The 15668-nt window shown below is 39.3% G+C and overlaps 2 protein-coding genes and 1 long non-coding RNA gene across 3 annotated transcripts in view; 2 read left to right on the forward strand and 1 right to left on the reverse strand.

The window, feature by feature from the left end:
• Positions 1 to 3516: 3516 nt before the first annotated feature.
• LOC149588592 (UPAR/Ly6 domain-containing protein bou-like) overlaps positions 3517 to 15668 on the forward strand; it is a 105503-nt gene continuing 93351 nt past the window's right edge. The window contains exon 1 of the mRNA XM_089862387.1: positions 3517 to 4629. The gene's annotated coding sequence lies outside the window, so the exon portion shown is untranslated. The remainder of the gene's footprint in view (positions 4630 to 15668) is intronic.
• LOC149588593 (uncharacterized) lies at positions 11491 to 13252 on the reverse strand. Its single transcript, XR_016379911.1, has 2 exons — positions 13016 to 13252; positions 11491 to 11752 (listed from the first exon to the last, which is right to left on the reverse strand). It is a non-coding gene; the product is annotated as an uncharacterized LOC149588593 (long non-coding RNA).
• LOC149588594 (T-cell immunomodulatory protein) lies at positions 13196 to 15422 on the forward strand. Its single transcript, XM_089862380.1, has one exon. It carries the CDS (start codon positions 13421 to 13423, stop codon positions 15212 to 15214), a length of 1794 nt encoding a protein of 597 aa, XP_089718506.1. The 5' UTR covers positions 13196 to 13420; the 3' UTR covers positions 15215 to 15422.

The following is a 15668-nucleotide window of genomic DNA, read 5'->3' on the forward strand; positions in this document are numbered from 1 at the left end:
AAACCAGGCGTATGTCGCTTTACCTCAAATCTATGACCTACCTCATTCACTTCATGACAAGCTCCAGTTTCTAAGTTACCAGTGACAAACTTATGGTAGGAACATATCTTATGAACTTATGAACGTAAACCCAATGAATTTTGTTGTTATTTATTTTTCCTACGCCACTTCATGACAAACTTATGGAACGATATCTTACGAACTTATGGTTATAGGTAAGGAGATAATCTTTCTACTCCATTTCACGTCTCTCCTCCCAAGTTCATATGTATACCCTATTTCGAAAGCCATATATAATTAAGGGCCGTCGAGCTAGGAGAGGAGAGGAGCTATAGCATAATGGCCAAAGGGTCTAGGACTCTAGGTTCTATATTGGAGACAGGAGTCGATCTGGAGGCCAATTAAAAGTCATATGTTAGCGGAGTCGCTGCCGTAGAGTAGACCTAAATTATTGTTATTATTATAGAATATGACCTCGAGGTTTTAACTATCAGATACCCTTGGTTTAGATTAAGTAAAAAAATAATAATAATAAAGAAATTTATGAGCGACTCCCATGTTTGTTGACGTTTATTTACAAATAAACATTTTCCTTTTAATCATAGGAACCGTCCATACAGTTTCTTAGTTAAAAATATCACTTCAACCGCGTACTTACGAAGATTCTCATGGGGTTATGATGCTAATTTATGTAGTATTAATATGGGGTCCAGAAAATTGCATTTCTAAAAAAAAAGGGGGGGGCGTCCATAAAGTGGCGTAGTTGAAAAATATCACTTCGAGCGTGTACTTGCGAATATTCTTATGGGGTTATGATGCTAATTTATGTAAATATTACTGAGGAATCCAGAAATTTGCATTATTTAAAATAAAGAAAGGGGGGACTGTCCATAAAGTGGTGTAGTCAAAAATTTCACTTCGACAGCGTACTTACGAAGAATTTTATGGAGTTATGATACTAATTTATGTAAGTAATTTATACTAAGGGATCCAGAAAATTACATTTTAAAAAAAAATCTACATATAAAATTTTACAGCTTTAAAACATGTTTCACAAGCCGACATCACGTTAAAACCGAAAATACTAAATTTCTAATTTTAGGAAACAGAACATTAACTGTGCGTTTTCTAAGACGCTAACTTTGCTAAAATGTTTACGACCTTAAACTACTAAAGAAGAAGCTTCGAGAGCAGGCCACATCGGCTCAAAACACAAGCGCAAACCCTTTTATCCCAAAAAAAATACCAAAAAACCAAGGTCGGATACCAGATTTCGCCTCATTTTTGCTGTATTGAGGTTAAACAACAAACTTTAAAAATGTGAAAAGCTACAAAATAATAATGTGACAGTTTCCGGAGATGTATAAATAAAATATTTACATCAATAAAAATAGGAAGGACAAGGAGGTAGGAAGAGAAAGGGTTATAAAATATAAATAAAATAGACTATTCGATTAATTACTTTCAGAGAAGTGTTCCAACACACATCTTACATTATTTCCCTGGCGAAAACCAAGAGGCAAGGCCAGACGGAGTCCCAGTTCACTACATGTGAAGGGAGGCTAGCCAATTAGCACCGCCTACCTCTAGCGGTGCTTATTGGCACCAGGGAGATAACCCAATAAGGATATCTCCCCCGCCTTTGTGCATGGTGTTTGTGTTTCTCTTCTAGAATTAATGAAATAGTCTATTCACTTACAGACTGCCCACTTGAATCTAGGTTAATTGAACTAAAGTAAAGATTTTCTAACCATCGGCCATATTGGAAAATGGCGTCCATAAGTTAAGCTTTCGGCATAATTGGAATTGCTAAATGTTTTTCCTATTCTATAACCTATATACAGTGTGTGCACTAAAGGGGCTAGAGAAATTTCCTCCCCCTTCTTTTCTTAACATTAACTGCGCATGCGCTTCAGGTGTGCCAGTGAGTAATTTGTTATTAGAACATCTCTTGCATCATTCATGTTTGGAACTGAATGATGAATCACTAAAAGTACCGAACGCAGAATTCTACAAGATTTTAAGTCTGTTGCATCTATAGATTGCGGTTGAAACGGGCTAGCAATTAACTGGCAACACTTGTAGGCACCATTATCTATTGATACTTGGCAGTACTACGTCATGCAACGTCAGGCTACCTTCCACTAGTGCTAAAAAACATACCAGGAGGAGGGGCTTATATAGCTTTCATTCTGCTAAAAAAAATACCATAATGGCGCTGGGGGCGGAGTTAAGCCCGAATTGCCAATACTTTTAATATTGTTGGCCCTGCAGATGCATGCAAGTTCATTTTTGAGGAAATAAAAGGTGAATTATAGTTATTGTTAGAAGTCCACGTGTTAAAGGGCGCCTAGATCATTATAAGGCGCATCTGGAATTCATAAGAAATAGAAGATACAGTGGGGCAAAAAATAAAACCTTCTTTTACACAAAGTTGCTTTTAAATAATTTTAAACCTAGCGTCCGCAATATCAATATCAATTTGAATATTTTTAACACACCCTAGACCTAAATACGTAGTTTTCAGACTAGGATGAATGATACTATTTACACCAGGAGTCGCGGCTACTTAGCGGACAAAGTGCAATACCTAGTAGCCCGGTCTCCTGGTATAAATGGTATCAATCCTCTTTGCCTGAAAACTATGTATAGCTTTTTTTTAAGGTTGAATATTAAATTTTCGCCAACGCCAGTCTGTTACCATTATAGTTTTAAATGGTTTTTAAAAGGCTCTTTCGCCAAGTCAGTATAAATTTGAATGATTTTGTTTTTTGTTCGCATGCGATATCTCGTTTCGTTCTCGTCAGCAGATGGGATTCTCTTTTGGACGTTACCCCAAAGTGTGAAAGAATGCCGATATATATTTTAAGACAAACTATGTTAGAAATGCGTACACTGATCAACAGGCTAGCTAGGGAATAACACTATGGAAAAACTAATGGATTGTTCTTCCATGATAACATTAACCAGATTAATCAAAACTTGCAGAGGTTAACGGTAATAGTTAGTATAGGGCGCTGTAGGTTAGCTGTGGCATAGGGGCTAGCCACCACCCCTCTATGCAATGTAAAGGGACCCACCTGTAATCAAGCCACAGGCTTAGTGTGGACATCCCTTCAAAGACAAAGCTTAGATTATTATTATTATTAACCGGTACATGCCTGTATTTTATACGCAAATAGATTTTACCGAATTTTATAATTAATTATTAAGATTTACAGGTATTCCAGTACAGTAATTTACAAACAATTTCCTGACTTGATGTTCAAGTTATAAGTTATAAATAGACTGTTCCATTTATTACTCGCGGAGAAACCAAAGCAAAGGGGCTGGTCGCCCTCTGCAATTGATATAATGGTCTATTTTCTAAAATTGTCACTAATTATCTCACAAAATGAAGTAGAGGGTAAAAACCGGAATTTCAAAACAATATACCTGCATTAATTAGACAAACGCTAAATAAACTTATTATATTCCGACTAAGAACCATGGGAGTGGTTAGCCCCTCGACCCTTATTATAAAAAGACAGACTAACGTGACGTCTGAGAAATTTTCCACAAAACTTTCGCGACAAACTTAGCCCTATCTATCTTCCCAGCTAATATATCAAGGCGCCAACCAAAGTTCGCCCAGGGAGAGGTTCGCCTCTGTTCATCCAAACGCGGATGGGGTTCACTACAAGACTATTTTATCTCTACGCTATTTCAACATGGTATATCACTCCGCCTCAGGTTCCTCCCTATTGTATTCTATAAAATTGCTCTATATTCTAACCGCGACCTTGGCCTTCAACTCGGATTTACTTTCTTTCCATAAAAGCAGCGAGAAATTCGGAGTAATCACACATACTTGCGAACGAGTTCTTATCTTTCAAAGGGATATTTTTGGGGGAGGACAAGAAAAATAGGAGTGACGCTATAGTATTTGAAAGTCTTAGAAAACAGCCAAAATTGAAGTCCTTAAAAGGGTTGGGACGGTTGTCCCATGTGGGAAAATTTGGTGTCAACCAAGGCGCTTAAAGGATATAAGTGTTTTCAAATAGAAATGCAGGTGGGTTGGGAGAGAGAAAGAGGTACCAGTGTACCACCCTTGCTAATACAAAGGACCAAGGACACTGGAGCTGGACTGGAGCCTGCCCTAGGGCCTAGTCTGGGGAAGTCCAGAAGACTCCACATTCATTTCCCGTTGTCGACAGTATGCAGTGTAAAGATTGTTAGTTATTTTTGCTTCGAGTTTCATCGGGTTTGGCCGAAAATTTAACTCAACTAACCCTAAAAATAAACGCGATTTTTACCTTTTAAATTGGTCGAAATTAAACTAATCTCTCTCTAAAATAATTGCGGTTTAACAAGTTCTAATTTCGTGTAACTTTATTAATATATATTGCTAACAAAAGTGATTTATAAAACGAGCTTTACCTTTAATTCAACGAAATTAAACTCATCTCTCTCTAAAATAATTGCGGCTTCACCTTTAACAAGTTCTAATTGTGATTTGTGAACATTAATTAAGATACTGGTACCAAAAGTGTTAACGAGCTTAAAGCGCAAAGGGACACCCGCTACCCACACAAACAACGAACGAAAGAAAGAAAGGAAGGAAGGATAAATACTGCAATCAAGACAAAAGTAAGTTCTATTTTTTATGTAGGTAAATTTCTTTTTGGGTTTTAGTGTTTCTTCTTTATACGGTAACCTCTACAAAAGTGTATATCAAGAAGTTATATCAGTATCTCAGAGAGAAGATATAAGATGCCTTTGTATTCGCGCGCCATAGTCCCAGTCCCCCTTTCAAAATACAAGGGGGGGACGTAAAAGGAGGCGCCGGGCTATTTCGCTCTCGTCAGTCGGAAATTTTCCTCACTCGCGTCGTCGCGCTGACGTGAGTTTTCAAGAACCAATGAGATGCTGGTTGTAATTTAGAGACGGGGATTGACTGCGGACCTACGTTAGGACTGGAGATAAAGCTGGAAATCTGGCGAATTTATATCTTCTCTCTGAGATGCTGATATAACTTCTTGGTATATAAAAACGTAGTTCGGGCCGGCAATTTTGAAATTAATCGTATTAATATGAGAGTCTGATAAGTTTACGTTGGTTTATCGTGTCGTGTAGAATGATGGAAGACCTATCAATTCACTTAACAATTCGCATCAAAAATTTTGTTTTGCGTCAGAACTATCAGATACCGAGGGATAAATCACTATAGTTAAATCTTTTGATCATAAAAAATATCGACTTTGGGAACCGGAAAATACACCAATTTAAAAATAATACATGCATGGAAACAAACTTCCAGGGGCAAGCCTACCTACTGGATAATTTCCTCTTACGCCAGAAGACACCGCTAGAGGCATGACCGAGTCTCTCGCTCACACGCGGTGAGCTTGGGCTTGATGGAAATTATACAGCACGGAGTGCCCCTGGAAGTTTGTTTCTCTGGCAGTATTATTCGTATTGGTATAATATGTTTACGGAAATTTCCTGGAACATTTTTATTTTTCAAGGGATAAGATTAAACCGGGTGAAATTTGGGCAAAACCCAGTTATATAAATAAATAGATAATTTTCACTAAAGGGGCTAGAGAAAATTCCCACCTAACAATGTTTAGGTGCTAAGCAGAGTCCACTTGATGACCTTCGACCTATATTTTGAATTTCTCGACGCGTGGTTTGATAAACATAATGAAATCCCTAACTTATCACTGACCTATCATCCAAGTTCCTGACTTATCCACGCTGTACAATCTATATTAAATTTATCATAGGCGGGGCTTCGATACCTGACGTCATTACTAACTAAAGTTACTAAACAACGCAAAAAGCACAGGAACTAGGGATGCAACGATGCATCGGCCAAGAATCGGCTTCGGCCAGAATCGGCCACTTGGCCGAATAATCGAATCGGCCGATTTTTCTAAGGTAATCGGCCGATTTTTTTCGGCCGACTCTTTTTGGTTAGATCTAATCTTTTGAGCTAGTATAAAGGAACTAACAAGTTTGCCATTTAACAAATAACGTAATTTAACCAAATTCTCCGTCAGCCCCCCTTTCAAAAACGTTACCAGTACTAGTTGCTCTCTGAGAGCGTGGCGCACATGCGCAATCGGCGCAACCGAGAGAAAAAAATCAGAGAAGTTTGTTTACGTTATTACAAAGCTACGGTAACAACGCTGAATGCTGATCTCTCTAGTCTAGTGTGAGCCTCTAACCGTATTTTCGGTTTACCTTTTTTGAATTTCCTTCTCAACGGATCACGTGACGTCTTACTCCTAGGCTGTGCACCGAGGTAGGCGCGCGGGAGAGCCATGGTGGCCGGCCGTTATGGTTTGCCTTCCCCTTCTATCTTTGACTCTCCTTTCGATTTGTGCGCACTGCTACTTCCCACCAAAGAGAATATACCAAGAGGAGTGGTAACTTTGTAAATAGGGACCGGGACTGATTTTGAGAAACAAGTTCCGGTTGTTCACGTGACCGTGTCGTCTACTTAAAAATTACCTTTTGTACGTCAACGGTCAAACCAGAGATCAACCCTTTGCCACCACCAAAAATAAGCAGCCGACATAATTTAACCAATAAAAGGCGTCGCGGCTTAGCCACTAAACAAAAACCGGATCTAGTTACTCCAAAACCGTGGCCGGGCTTTTCAAAAGCCCTGTGGAAGGATAGACTTTTTGTTCTTCTTGGTATATTCTCTTTGTTCCCACCCGTTCCCCAAACAATGTCGCTCTCTCACAGTCTGGATTTTATTATTGTCAGCTATCCCTCTAATGTGTTTGGTGTCATTGTCTCTAGCGTGTCTTCCTGCAGTCCCTTGTTTACTTAAAGTAATAATACTTGAAGTCTTGAATGCTACTTCTTGTTTTTAAAGGATGAGAAAGGAAAGGGGTTTTTTAGGAAATGAAACTTAAATCTCACGTTTAAAATTATTTTTTCCTATCCGGAATGCAAAGAAAGAACTAATCAAAAACAAGTTGTAGCAAAAAGAATGGACAAAATGTGTGTTGAACTAAATGAACTAGTATCTCGGAAACCAAACCAGATAGATTATTGTCCTTGGACATTTTTGACAAGTAACACTCCTATACTAACGTATAACCTTGAGGCTTCGGCCGATTAATCGGCCGAAGCCGATTTTTTAGAGACCGATGCATCGAATCGGCCGATTCCAAAAAATTACGAATCGTTGCATCCCTAACAGGAACGTAACAAAGCGAGCGACAAAAACACATAATAAAACGGGTACTTACATTTTAACGACGATCGAATTCAAAGATGGTGAAAAATGTCACAAACACGATGCTAAACTATGACGTGAATAGTTCACAAAACTAAACTTGCTTTTAAAAACTAAACCGCGACGCGACTGAAAGCGTCTATTTTTTAACAACTTGAGAAACCGATTGACGCATTTTGAGGTTCAGTAGAATGTTCACAGATAGACAGTTTGTAGGTTTCCGACCACCATCCAGGTAGAACCGTAATAAACCTGATCAGCCATGATGTTTCAAGGTGACATGATCACGTGACTTCCAGATGTGTGGGCGTAATAGGGAAAGGGACTATGGGACGCTGCGCTTTGACCTGAAAGTTTGTTAAAGGGCTCCTTCGGAGCCTTAGACACATGGCCCCGCGGATTTCCGAACCCCCCTACCTAGCCAGAGAGAGGGAGTGTTGAGGAAGATCGTCTATGAAGAGGGGATGGAAATCCGCGGGGCCATGTGTCTAAGGGTCCGAAGGAGCCCTTTAATGCGCGCGCAACATTTGGCTGTGACCTGACAGCTGGGAAAGGGTCTATGGGACGCGCTGCTTTGACCTTAAAGTTTGCTTATTGGCGCGCCAACTATGTACTCACCCACAATTTTCGGCATCCCGATGAAATCGTAGATAACCCCAATTCGCGTCAAGTTCAGATGTAACCGCACCACCAAAGTCAAAGTTCACGCAACCCGATATAAAAATGCAACGCGTTCGAGAACCATAGTGACATCATTTCAGATGTTTATAATAGAGTAATGTCAGTTCTACCATGCAAACGTCATACCATAGAGTAGTGTCGGTAGAGGGGGGAGTTGACTGTGTATCCCTCCCTCTAGGCGCGCTTTTGTAAGAGGGGATACTGTACGCGCCTGGTAGGGGGGATGACACTTAGCTAAGAGATAGAAGGGTATGACGTTTGCATACGTAGAACTGACATCTAGCTCTAGCTCAGTGTCATCCCCCCTACCAGGCGCGTACAGTATAGCCTCTTACAAAAGCGCGCCTAGAGGGAGGGATAAACCGTCTACTCCCCTCTCTACCGACACTACTATATAGTACGGTTTGGTTCCCGCGATCCTCCGTGCAGCTCGGTCGTGCACTGGACCGCCCAAATCTTGATCCCTCGCTGATGGCCAAACGTGACCCTTCGCTGATGGCCAAACGTGACCCTTCCAAGAAATGTCCATCGTGACGTCACTCAGTCAAAAAAATAATTGACCTGAAATTAAAATAAATTCCTTGACTTTAGCTAAACATCAGAATAATAATTACATTAAACTAAAAGTAAATACGCTAGTAGCGAATACATACTCATGGTTCATACAACTTCTGGAAAACCGATTTTCCCGAGTTGCCCACGTTTTTTCCCCACAACGGGAGTGATTTTTTTTATAGTTGTAGCAACCCCTTCAGAGCAAACTTACTCAAATTTCCCTGAATTTTACTAAAAATCATTGAGTTTCCCCTGTGTTTTTGTCATCTATTTATTTCCCTGAGTTCTTCAGGTTTGTAAGAACCCTGCCTAACTAAGTGCCAGTGTCAGCCAAATAAGGTACTGATTAGAACTGAACTGCTAGCCTGTCTCTGTCTGTCTCTCTCGCGCATGACTCGTGGAACAACCCCTTCGCCCCATCCCCTTATAGTGACAACTTGTATCAGTCACAATAAATCTACTGCTACGCGTTTTCGGTTTTCATTACAGTCAAAGTGACTTGCCCCTCGAATCACGGAATGAAACTTAATGAAAAAGTGTCTGTAAACTGGAGCTTCTTACGATAGATTTTTAAGATCTAGAAACTTTACTATTTTTTTTTTATTCTTTGCAAAAGCAGACGCGCACACTGGCTCACGCTATATTTAGATTAGGCAGGCAAACGGTAAAACTCAAAAATATCCATCCTCCCCCAAGAACCTAAGAAGCGTGCACTGCCTATAGCATCCTCGGGCAGCTAGATAAGCAGTTTAAACGCTTTTAAAGGAAACACCGTATCGGAAAACACCTATACTCCAAGAGGAAGAGCGAGATGGCGTTTGTCAAACCAATACCAAGCAATAACAGATACCTTATCTTACCTTCTACCCAGACAAAATTTAAATATATATATATATTTGCATATTTATATTTTTGATATCAGTTACCTATTGCGATTTCGATAAACTCAGTTTCTTGTACAGGGTGTTTCAAAAAGGGTAAAAATAAATAGTTTTCAGACTAGAAGGATTGATGATAAAATTTACACATGCAGGAGACCAAGCAACTTAGCGGTCAAAGTGCATAACCAAGTAGCCTGGCCGCCTGCATGTGTATGGACTTGCCATGGAACATTACAGGGTTCGTACACGACCTGTAAATCCTGGAAATGTCAGGGAAATTTAAAATTGGCCTAAAAGGTCAGGGAAAAGTCAGGGAAATTGAAAACGGACCTAAAAGGTCAGGGAAATTGAAAACGGACCTAAAAGGTCAGGGAAAAATATATTGGAGGGAAATTAAAGTCTGGATAACATTATAAGGGTGAGCAGAAAATGTGTTGCCTGAGATTTAACCAGAGCCCAAATTCTCCGGTTATTTAGGATTTAAAGTTAAATTTAAAGGAAATAGTTGGCTTATTTTTATAACGATAACAACTCGTGCAAAAATGATTCGAGTGAATTTAGATTGGTTTTCAATATACGTTCGCCATGTACCTATGTTATTGCAAATGGTCCGGGAAATTTATGTAATTTAGTCAGGGAAAAGATGGAAAAGTCAGGGAATTTCATTCCAAAAATTTTGTACCTGCATTATTTCCCATAGAACTGTCCGACTTTACTTCAGTCCCATAATTGCCCCTCCCTTTTTTATAACACCCTGTAGTTAAATAGTATTTGAAGAGATGACGCAAAATATATTGCACCCGAGTGACATGAAAATTAAATTTAAAACTCTGTGAATTTTTTTATTTCTGTCTTCATTCTGCAAAGGATTTACGTATAGCTAGGCAGGGCTAGCACATATTCCGTTGCCAAAAATGTATATGGCTGAGGTAAAAGTGTTTTATACTCTATGGGCGATGAAGGGAACCATATCCTATTTCAAGAAGCGTACCAACCAACATACAACATGAGGAGGAGGAGAGAGGGCAAGTGAGGGTAGGCCTAAGGCTTACCGACCATGGCCTCCATATGCAAAGAAAGAAGCTAGTTCATAAGAGACAAGAGTCGCTGCCAAAAATTCTTCCCAGGAAAAGTTTATATGGCGTATACGGAAATAGAATAGACAATTCCGTTAATTCCAGCAGAGAAGTGTTCCAACACACAGGTTGTTTCCCAAGAGGCAACGAGGAGGGAGGGAGGGAGGTTAGCCGACTCGCGGTGCCTGCCTCTAGCGGAGGCTTCTTGGCGCCAGCTGGGAAATAACCCAAGAAGGTGCAGGGTTGCCACGGAATTTTCAGAACCAAATTCCCTGACTTTTCCAGGTTTTCCCTGATCTTTTTAGGCCGAAAGTGTGAATGTTTACAGCATGTTTTAAGTGCTTATAATTAAATAAACTCGATCTACATGAAGATTTCCAATGTATTTGTTGCACCAAAATGATTAAGAAACATTTTAACTATAAATAACAGTCTAAGAGATTTTTTTAAAGGAATTTACTTTATAAAAACAATTCTAGACATTTTTAAGGATTGCTCTAGAGTTTTCTGAGTTAAGAGAGGATGAGGAGAAACTTTCATCCCCAGAAATTTTACCCACTAAAATCAAATTCCCCGACTTTGCTGAAATTTTTAAAATTCCCTGACATTTCGGCCCATTTTTAAATTCCCTGACTTTTCCAGGTTTTCCCTGACCCGTGGCAACCCTAGTGTCCTCCCCGCCCCTATGATGTTTGTACTTCTCTTATGGAATTAATGGAATGGTCTATTGACGCTGCGTGTTGAATATTTCGACAGGTTTCGCGGAGGTAGACGCGAGGGTAAAGCGTAAAGATAGTTAAGATTTTAAGAATAGCGTCTGGGTTTATATTTAGATGTGATTTAATTGGGGTGACTATTAAATTAAGCACTTTTTTCCCCACATCGTAAAGTAGACTCCACTGAAAACATCAGTTTTCTAAATAGTATTAATGAAGCGGAAGTGGCTCACTAGGACACCTCGCTCTCATTAGATTAACAGAAGATGTTAACAACGATTTAGGCTAATATTAAGCACCGATTTAAGAGTTTCAAGGGTACAAACTGGAAGCCACGCCCCCCTTTTCCCCATTTTAGACATTATTATTAATTTTACATTATATCTAAAGCCTTTATTTTTTCTGGGCTATAGGCCTAGTAAGGTAAGGACACCGGGATAGAGTTCACTAACCTCTTTATCCTCCTTTGTGTGGTGCGATGATGGAAATCCCAACTTGGGTGCGAGAACGCACCTGCTAAGCGTTGACAAAAACGGTGAAGCTGTTTCGTGTCATCTCACCAGATCAGAGAGAGAGAAAAAATATTTCTTTCCAGTTCCAGAATGCCTAAAAAATGAATGTTATTTTAAGGAAAGAGATCCTTTTTCTCTCGTTGGTCATTCTGAAGGTGCGTTATATATAGATAGTATGCACCAAGGCATCTAATTTTGCTAAATTTCTATCCAGAATTAGTTTACTTAACTATTATTTACGCTATTCAATATTAATCGTAATTAGAAGCTTCATTAATAGCTTGGATCGGAAAAATTATTTTAATTCGAAAAATATTTCTAAATATCCGGAAATAACTATCTAATTTTGCTCTATTTCTATTCATAATCAGTTAATCAAAATATTATTTAAGTGATCCATCAATTAATTGTAATTAAAACTGATTTAAATTGCTTAATTAGCTAATACCCTTACCACGTGTCCGTGCGTTCGTGTATTCATTGCCTACGTTAATCAAGGCCTGTGCGCGGCGCCGATTTTTATTTTGGCAATTTAAGTTGCCAAATTCTCTCACCCGAGGCGCTAATAGCTGGACCTAAATAATTTGAAATGTTCATTTTCTCGCGCTTGGAATTTTAAATACTTATTTTCGGGCGCGTTTTGGTCCAACTATCAATGATATCTAGCGGTATAATAGGGTGAAAATAAGAAGTCTCGTTTCCGCCCTCTTCGAAGCCACCGCGCACAGGCCTTGATTAACGTAGGCAACGGTGTATTTCGCTAACCCCAGTTTGTAACTATAATATGCGTGATAGTTGCGCAGAGAGCTAATCTTCGTCCAACTGTTCGCCCCTTGACCCTTCCACGGGCTTCAGCGCTATCAAATATGGCTACTTACATTTTATCCAATTACACAATTAACAATGCTTATCGCGAATCTTACACTGAGTCACCGATCCCAAAGACTGAATAAATATTTTATTAATTACTTAATTTATCGAAACTCATATTCTGAATAACAATTAATACGTTTTAAAACTACTAAAAATGATAAATCTTTTGTTAAACTGTGGGTACCCAAACTGTATGGGATTTACTCTATTAGAGTAATGGCAGTACTACGTATGCAAACGTCATACCCTTCTATCTCTTAGCTCAGTGTCATCCCCCTACTGGGAGCGCACAGTATCCCCTCTTACAAGAACGCGCCCAGATGGAGGGATACACAGTCTACGCCCCTCTCTACCGCCACTAGTCTATACGGCTTAAAAGAGACATTCAGTGTGGTTAAACCACAAAGATCTTACTCTTAACGTTTAAGCAACACGAAATAACATAAATAATCACGATAATTTAGTTAAATTAACGTATAATTACCTGTATAAAGTTGATAAATTCATCGGTGAAACCGGCTGATATACGAGACTTGCTTTTTCCCGCCGAGTAAAGAAAGCGCGCCAGCGGCGCCAGCCTATCGGCATCTGGCGGGAAACCTCTTCCCTGGCGGCGACCCCAGGCACTATCAAAGACAGAGAGTTCAAGATTGTGCAACGCCAGCATCTTGACAGTTGCACTATAACGCGAATCGATTAATAATTTTATCTTCTCTTTCATTTAATCCCACATTGCGAAATTTGAAGCCTATAAAGTGAAAGACGTTTAATATAAAAGCTGGTCGATAATAACATACGGGAAAACCCACAAGCGTGGAAATTTCCCAGCCAAAATAAGAGCTAAGAAGAAAAGTAGGTTGATCAACTGTGTTTACCTATTAAATTCACGATGTTGTCGATATTTAAATTATCACGGAAACATTTTTCACTGACTACCTTTATACTCGTGTTCGGATTAAGTAACGCTATTCATTTTACCGACGTTACTCGCGACGTTTTTGTTAAAGAAGTCCCAAAAAGTTTATTAGCCGCTTTCGGTGATTTTGACTCTGACAAACTAACGGATGTTTTCACCATCACGGAGCATGAACGAACTTTACGTATCCTATTCGGACATTCAAATAGCCCCATGCTAGATGACAGAAAACTATCATGTACAGTTGGAGAGAAAGAAAAACTTACCAGCGTGATGCCTGGTGATTTTAACGGAGATTCCATGATGGATGTTTTAGTTACCGTTGATAACGGTGGAGGTGGTGATAAAAGCGAAGTTCGTGTATTTTGGGGGAATTTAAACAGCATAAATTGCACGGCAAAAACGCTTTTTAACGTACGTAGTCAACCACTTTTGATGGATTTTAACGGAGATATGATACCAGACATTTTTGCTGAACACGAAAATGGAAGCAAATATTTTTGGGTAGCCCAAAAAGATGGTTCCTTCACGCCCCAACCTTTTGTATCAACAATTGACAATGATAAATTTCGATATCCTCATTCGAACGCCTTTGTTGACCTCGATTTTGATAATGAACCGGACTTGCTAATCACCGGTGAAAAGAAAATAGAGTATTACGGAAGAGAAGATGGTGATAACTACGATAGAATTTCGGACTTTGATTATCCGTCCGGCTATAAAGTTGTTGGACAATCCTTATTCCTGGATTTGGACGGAGATGGGAAGTTAGAACACCTAATGCCCGTGTGTAAAGACGAGGAATGTGAAAGCTGCGCCTTCCTAGCTCGATCTCTGAACAGCAGCGAATGGGAAGTCCTCCACGATAATTTTAAAAATGGAAAGGAAGAATGGTGTTTCAGAAAACAATCCAAAGAATTCGGATTATTGCTGCCCTTATCGTTGCGTAGCGCCGATTTAAACATGGATGGAACACCGGATTTCTTAGCCATAATCGATAATAAATCGGGGAAAAACAAGGGAAAGAGTCAAGTTGTCGTTATGATAAATAACGAATGTTCCTCGTGTCCATTTGGACGAAAATTGGATTTGATGTGGAACATAATCGAAGGGGAAGATGTATTACTGGCAGCCGCCTTTGATTTATACGAGGATGGGATATTAGACTTATTATTAACGGTCAAGGACGGAGACCAATACAAATTAAAAGCCCTTCAAAATAAATTCACCACCGACGCGTATTTCATTAAAATTCTAGTCGTCGGAGGCCTTTGCTATTACGATAACTGTCCCAAGAATCACATCCCTTACGGAGTCAACCAACCGGGTCCTTTGTTAAAATACAAAACCCTGGGACCTAAGGGTCATCCTCGTGTCGGTTGCGCCGCCCAATTACCTCAATCCGCTCATTTCCCACTCTTACTGCCTTACACCGTCTTTGGTTTAGGACAAACGCCAAATTTCGTAGACGAACTAGAAGTTATCGTACCTGGAAGCAGAGACAATTCTTTGAGGCAACGTCAATTGACGCAAATTATTCCAAATTCTCAAATTGTCATTATACCATATCCTCCCGATAAACCGAGATACTGGACGGCGAAACTCTTCGTTACACCGAGTCATTTAGTATTAATGACTTTCGCGGCGTTAATTGGTACTTGTATCCTCATTTGCATGATTATCGGAGGTCTGCATTGGAAAGAACGAAGACAGGATAAGAGAGAACGGTTATTAGAGGCGCATCGTTTTCATTTTGACGCTATGTAATTAATAAATATATATATAAAAAAATAAAAAACACTTCTAACTTATAAATATACACCTTTTGATGTAAATTTCCATTTAAAAAAAATAAATAAAGATTTTGTTTTAAATTTAATATATATGAAAAAATTTAAAATACTTATTGTATGGTCGCATAATGCTGTACGATTTACTATAAGATCTCTTTAATAAAGATGTGATATAACCATGAGTTTATAAGTTTATGTTCCTACCATAAATATGACACTACCTATATACTTCGTAATGCTACTGAGATACTTGCAGCTCGAGCTATAATTCTAGCAGAACGACGGAAGCGAGAATTGAAGTACTACACTCGGATGGTTAATTGGCCTTATTCCTGATCAGCGCCACCGAGGCGTAGCGGAGACTTTTGGAACTATAATAATACGGTAGCCAATCAGAGGTGGCGCTGGACTCTGATGGAGATCTGTTA

This window comes from Phalangium opilio, unplaced genomic scaffold (assembly GCF_054372755.1).
Source record: "Phalangium opilio isolate 3A_F unplaced genomic scaffold, DU_Popi_V2 ptg000540l_1, whole genome shotgun sequence".
Taxonomy (NCBI): domain Eukaryota; kingdom Metazoa; phylum Arthropoda; class Arachnida; order Opiliones; family Phalangiidae; genus Phalangium; species Phalangium opilio.

Coding starts and splice junctions, on each gene's coding strand:
- LOC149588594 (XM_089862380.1), top strand. CDS start 13,421: ATGTTGTCGATATTTAAATTATCACGGAAACATTTTTCACTGACTACC.